General features: G+C 41.5%; 1 protein-coding gene across 1 annotated transcript; it reads right to left on the reverse strand.

The window, feature by feature from the left end:
- Positions 1-838: 838 nt before the first annotated feature.
- Positions 839-5,442, reverse strand: LOC136587389 (unconventional myosin-XVB-like). Its single transcript, XM_066585963.1, has 4 exons — positions 5,397-5,442; positions 3,836-3,969; positions 3,168-3,299; positions 839-920 (listed from the first exon to the last, which is right to left on the reverse strand). Exons 1-4 carry the CDS (start codon positions 5,440-5,442, stop codon positions 858-860), a joined length of 375 nt encoding a protein of 124 aa, XP_066442060.1. The 3' UTR covers positions 839-857.
- Positions 5,443-6,439: the final 997 nt, after the last annotated feature.

A 6,439-nucleotide genomic window follows, 5' to 3' on the forward strand; every position in this document is an offset into this window, starting at 1 on the left:
TTTTTGTACACGGCGTTATGGACACGTCAATACCCAATATGTGGGGTTTTCATTTTTTTTAACCTTTTTTTATGCTAATATTAGAAAAAGCACGAAAAAAGGTTTATTTTACATTTGCGCGAAGTACTCGCCTACAATGACGTACCGGTACGTCAAGGAGCGGGAAGGGGTTAATGTTTAGTAAGCTTGACAAAGACTGCAGCTAGCAGTCGAAACGTCGCTGCATTACCCGATTGTGAGGAATAAATACGCATCTGTTGGGATGTTTTAAAAATTTGCGCCAGCGAGACTTTGCTGCCCTGAGGTCTTATTTCTATATATGCGATTCATGGATTTGGATTCAGTCCACTACGGGGTGAGCAGTATTGGTCACTGTAAGTGATTTATACAGTGTGCTGCTGTAACCATTTTTTTTAACCCTTTGCAATCCAATTTTGGATTCAGGGTTTCCTAGGGGGCTTTCTCTTTCTGCCATTATACAATGGCACCATCTGCTGGCTAGAGCCAGTACTGTGGTATGGGACATGCTGGAGAGGCCCCCCGACAACAGAGCAGCCAGTAATATACAGCAAGAATACCCTGCCGGACGTTTTCCGACATCGGAGCTGTACAACCTTCAATTAGAATGTCTTTAGACGTCAGACAGTGGATTGGAAAAGGGTAAATATGATGACTACAGTGTAATGGACTAATCTCAGAACTTGAAGATTGGCGCAACTGATCCTAGCCTAGTGGCCCTCTTTGAACACCGTAATAACACCCATGGCGTTCCCAGTTGACTTTGAAGTAAGTAATCTTTACAGGCAGTCATTTACGTCAGAGAATAAGTTGTGTTTATCTATAAAGAAGCTTTGCACTCAGTGAGCAGCCGTGTCCTGGGTCTCTATGATTAGGGCCATCGTGTGGTACAGCTGCTTAGCCTGTAGGAGTAAGAAAAATCAAAAGTTAGAACATTCAGTGTTGGCTGACATCCCCCAGCTCAAGTTTACATGTTAAGGTGACCCTCCAATCCTGGACAAACAAAGATGGCTGCACCATTCTCTGACTACCAGATGCATACTGTACACTAGTATACATTGGTAGTCCAAGATGCTACATGCTTTTCTGACTTGCCAGCACTGGTCATGTAGACATCACTGGTCAATCAAAGCAGGTGTAGTGTCTTTGACTACCAGAGAAGCGGTGTGGCCATCCTTGTCCAGGTCTGGACGGTCACTTTCATCTACTCAAACCCACTGAGATCTCAAGTCTGGTGAAAACTTCAGAATCTAATCGTCATCTGCAGATGGCAACAGCCTACACAAACGTGACTTCATTTTCAATTCAGTAGAAATCTAGCCATTGCCGTAAATCAGATGCTAAAGTGACGTATGCTATGGTCCAAATCCCTATGGTGTGGTCAGTTCAGCAACATCACAGGGAATCCCGATCTTGTGGCTGTAATACAGCTGTTTGACCCCCGTCGTCTGGTTCATGCAATCTATTATGGCCTAGATCTCTGAATGTTTCGGGTAGCCATGTTCTTTTGAGAAATATTTTTTGTTAATGGCAACCAAATGTGACTGGAGTACTGTATAGCGGTACAGACTAGTTGGGGATGCGGTGGACTCGGTGTAATGTCAATATGGCCCCCTTCACACACCACTGTCTTAACCTCTTAGTGCCCAAGTTTTTTTTGTTTTTTGCCATTTTCGTTCCCCTCCCACCCCTCCCCCCTCACTTTTTAAAAAAAATCATAACTTTTTTATTTATCCATTAACGTCGCTGTATGAGGGCTTGTTTTCTGCAGGACGAGTTGTATTTTTCAATGGAGCTATTTAATGTACCATATAATGTACTGAAACTTAAAAAAAAAAATTCTATGTGGCGACAAGTGAAAAAATGAAATTCCGCCATCTTTTGGTGCGTACGGCGCACAAACCGCAACAAAAATGATATAACTTTATTCTATGGGTCAGTACGATTACTGCGATACCAAACGTTATAGTTTTTTGTTTGGCTATACTATATTTTACTTTTTTTTTTCTTATAAAATATATTTAATTTTTTTCAATTATTTTCTGCCACGGTCTTCTGAGAGCAATAACATTTTTCTTTTTCCGTTGAAGTAGTTGTGCACTGGCTCATTTTGTGCAGTATGTCCTGCACTTACCTGTTGTACCATTTTGGAATACATCCAACTTTTTGATTGCTTTTTATTGCATTTTTTTCTTGGAAACAGAGTGACCAAAAAAGCACATTTCTAGTGTTCGATTTGTTTTTTTTCGGATCAACGTTCCCCCATGCGGGGTAAATAATGCGTTACTTTTACGGACGCAGCAATACCAAATGTGTATTTTTGATTTATTTAGATTTTAGTATAAATATGGCAAAAGGGTGTTTTTTTTTTTTTAAACTTCTATTATAAAAAAATTATTATTAAAACTTTATTGATCTTATTTTTACTTACTTTTTTAGTCCCCACAGGGGACCACAACATGCGATGCTTTGGTCGCTCCTGCAGTATGATATAATGCCATAGAATTACATCATACTGCGATTTGATAGGCATTCTGCCATGACAGCCCTGGAACCTTTCAGAAGGCCCGTGGCTGCCATGACACCCTACTGGACCCCCAAACATCAGTCGGGGGGGATTTAAATGCCGTGGTTATAATTGACAGCGGCATTTAAAGGGTTAACAGCCCTGATCGGCTGTGCGGCTCGTCGGAGCTGTTACCCACAGGTGTCAACTGTAATAAACAGCCGATGCCCGCGATGTATGGAGGGAGATGGCAGCGCTACGGCAGGATGCAAAAACACTATAGGGTGGCCACTAAGGGGTTAAAATATGTTCACACAGTGGAATTGGTGCAAACTTTCTGCAGCAGAAAATCACCAAATTCCATGTCAAAAACTGCACCATCTGTGTGTATTTTGACACAGATCCACTTTAGTTGAAAAGGTGAAATCTGCTGCAAATTTTGATGCTTATTCTGATGTGGATTCCCAATGTGTGATCGTAGCCTTGGGCTGCTTTCACACGGCTGTAATATGGACGCATTGTTACAGTAGTAACACCTGGACCTCCCGTGACTCTTTTGATGAGAACCAAGATCCTTACCCAGCATGGACATTCAATTTACAGAATTTCACTATTCTTAACCAAAGCTGTCCACCTTACTCACCTCCTGGAGTTCCATCCACAATGTGTGAGGTTGAGCAGCTGTGCCGTAGTGCAGCTCCAATGTGTTGCTATCCAGAGGACGCATGGTACGCATGCTCTGCACATCTTGTAGATTAACACTCAGGCTTGGTTGCTGCGTACATAACATACATGCATCAATAAATAGTTTCATTTATATTACACACAGGTATAAAGAATGGAAAACATGTACAGGATGTAATCTGCTAGTGAGAGCTGCAGCAGTCATCATGTGGGAGCTTCAGGGCTCTGTATAGGGCATGTATGCACTGAGCTCCTAGGCTCCCCCTAGTTGTGACTACAGGCAACCAGAATGTTATCTTTGAAATCTGTTTATCAAGGAGCTTTGGAGATCTATAGCAGGCAAAGCTTTCTTTTTCTGATACAAAAATATGTTAAGAAGTAAAACCACACAGAATATTGGAACTAGTTAAAAATCAGGTTGGTATTCCAGGGTGGACATTTTCTTTAAGCTGGACAAGAGTTCAGGCAAACTAGGATTGTTAGGTAATGTAAGCAGTCTTTCCAATAGATTTGTCATGGCAGTGATACAATATGGAAATTCACGTTATTCGCAGGTGTCCTGCATGGAGGGGGAGCATTATTAATCACTTTCATACATTGCATTATAGAGGTGCAGTAAGCACATACCTGGCTGTTGTTTTGTAGTACAAGGAGTTCTTGATGGTGGACAGCCACAAAGCAAGGGGTAACAATCCCAGGATTGCTGATCCTTTTTACAGGGAATACATTGTATTCAAACAGTGGAAGTGTAGATACAGTTTCTAAAGGGATGAGCATACATCAGGAGTCAATTTCCACATACACAGGCAAAGGTTAGAATTGATGCAATACTATAGATTTAGTGCATGCAATCTTAGTAATAACTAGTATAGCATGAAATGACTGCTGCTGAAAATGTATCATTATAAATGACACTGGTATCCTAATGTCAAACTGTCCTAGCCCATCATTAACCATGTAACAGTTCTGCCCGAACGATGCTCAAGCAAGGAGAAAAGTACCTCACTGTTTTGTCTGAACACTGTTTTTTCTGGGGGAGTTTGATCGGAGGCGGTGCAGAGCTATTCTAATGGCGGTATCTTTGGTTAGAATGGGGCTATGGTGGTAGTTCTCATCTTGTTTGAAAGCCAAGAGTCAGCAATATCCCTATTTTAGGTAGAGGTACAGCAGGTTGAACTGGGAGCTGCATGTGGTAAACTTGCTGTGAGCTTGGCAGTGACCCTGCATACAGCTGCGTAATGTACTGCTTGTGACCGCGAACTTATGTGTAAGGAGAATTTATGTGTTTATCAAAGAGAAGACGATCCCAGATCTCGTGCAGTAGTCTGGACCCAGGAGAAATACAAATTACACAAGCCTGTGCGGTATCAGATGATTTCTAATTTATTGTAAGGTGGTCAAGCTTATATACCATAAATGACATCACAGCAAAAGTATATACCTCCAAGATTAATAAGAATACATAATAGGCTAAAACAAAAAATGATTACCATAAGTTACACCTCCTAAGGTGTATCTATTACATACAATAAAACCGTTATGAGTTGAGGGAAAAGGAATGCAAGGGAGGGGGTCTTCTAGTCTCTACCCCGTTTCCTGTATACATTATCTATAAACATACATACATGGGTGGTCTAGTAGACTGACTATCTTATCTCTAATCTGTCTTCCTCAGAAGACATGCAGGCCTATAGAAGGGTTTAGTTTAACCCCTTCACTACTTATACTAGTACCATGCTATATATTTCTAGTCTACAGTGCAATAACAGAACAATTAACTGATACATTGATCTACAATTTTCTTAACATTCCCCACTTTAGATCAATACATCAACACAGTATAATAGTAAATACACATATATAATGACTCTACCACAGACCCCCTGGCTTATTCAGGCCCGAAGCTTTATTACCAGGACGCCTGGGTTCACACTTCAAGACTAAGTATGTAATTATTTCATAAAAAGTATTATATTGATGCATATATATATATATATATATATGTCATTCCACCAATTGTACCCACAATTAGGCCCGCCCCCAAGAGAAGCTTGGCCTTGATTTATTATGAGATTGATGTTCCTTTCTTCATATATAAATGATTGTCCATCATTATATAAAATCTTACTTATCGAAGTGTCAATCAGTTATTTAGAGCAATCCTCTGGTACAATTAGGACACACTGACCCAGTAAGCCATCTTGTTCTTCGTCATCTTGTATATTTTGGAACATCGTTTTGGTGATGGAAGTGTCAATAAGGTTTTGTAACAGTCCTCAGATACATGGAATACAGCAGCAACCGCAGAATACTAGAATGGAGGCACATACTGACACAGACTAGTGTGGAGTATATGACTTGTGACCAATGTCCGAACAAGCTGCCAACCAGTCCCTGAATGGATCGTCTATGCCAGAGTTATCAGCTAGTTCATTTTATTATGCATTTAACCCTTCCAGTGCTCGAGTATCATCTGGTGCTGTGTTATTAGGAATGATAGTACAACAATATCCACTGATTTTACAAACTCTGCTAGTAACATATAACAAGAGCCATTCTATTTTGCCATGCAATGAGTAAGGTGTGTCCTAGTTGTTTCTCTAGGCCCCTGATTGCATCTCTTGTATAATTAACAAATCTCTGTTGGTTATAATATATATATAATCCAGTCTACATCTTTATTCACTGTTACCCACCGTACAAGAAGAGACTCAAACCCCCTGCAGCCATCCGATTTCTCGCCCCATACTCGTCCGGTACCCCCCTTGGGACCCCGATGGGTCAGAGGAACCTTTGGGAGAGGTGTTCCTAGTTCTCCAGACACGGCCCTTGCTGTTGCCCTCGGAGGTCATGAGGTGCATAGGCATTATCAGTTGTACCAAGCACAATCCCATTAGGGGCTGTACCTGACACCTGTTCTAGGCCCTGTCACCACACAACCATCACACATCTGTGCGTGCTCTCTGTAGCTCAGGCCATATCCAAGAGACAGCGTGCCTTTTACGATTCTCCTCTCCGCACAGCATCCCTCAGGCAGTCTCCCGTAGTCTGCCTTGGTCCCATTACCAGGTAGCGCGAAGCAAGTATAATCCTGGGATCAGAGACAACAGCAGGTATTTGGTCCCTGCTCACAGGTGGAAACAGCAAACTCAATGTATAACATGGATCACTTATCTGTGGGGGGTAGGTACAGTTAAGAAGCTTAATCACACATTTTACGTTCATCACAGC

Source organism: Eleutherodactylus coqui, chromosome 13 (assembly GCF_035609145.1).
Source record: "Eleutherodactylus coqui strain aEleCoq1 chromosome 13, aEleCoq1.hap1, whole genome shotgun sequence".
Taxonomy (NCBI): Eukaryota; Metazoa; Chordata; class Amphibia; order Anura; family Eleutherodactylidae; genus Eleutherodactylus; species Eleutherodactylus coqui.

Coding starts and splice junctions, on each gene's coding strand:
- LOC136587389 (XM_066585963.1), bottom strand. CDS start 5,442: ATGTTCCAAAATATACAAGATGACGAAGAACAAGATGGCTTACTGG. Junction 3,970..5,396: donor AGAACAAGATGGCTTACTGG/GTCAGTGTGTCC, acceptor TCATCCCTTTAG/AAACTGTATCTACACTTCCA. Junction 921..3,167: donor TGTGGATGGAACTCCAGGAG/GTGAGTAAGGTG, acceptor TTACTCCTACAG/GCTAAGCAGCTGTACCACAC.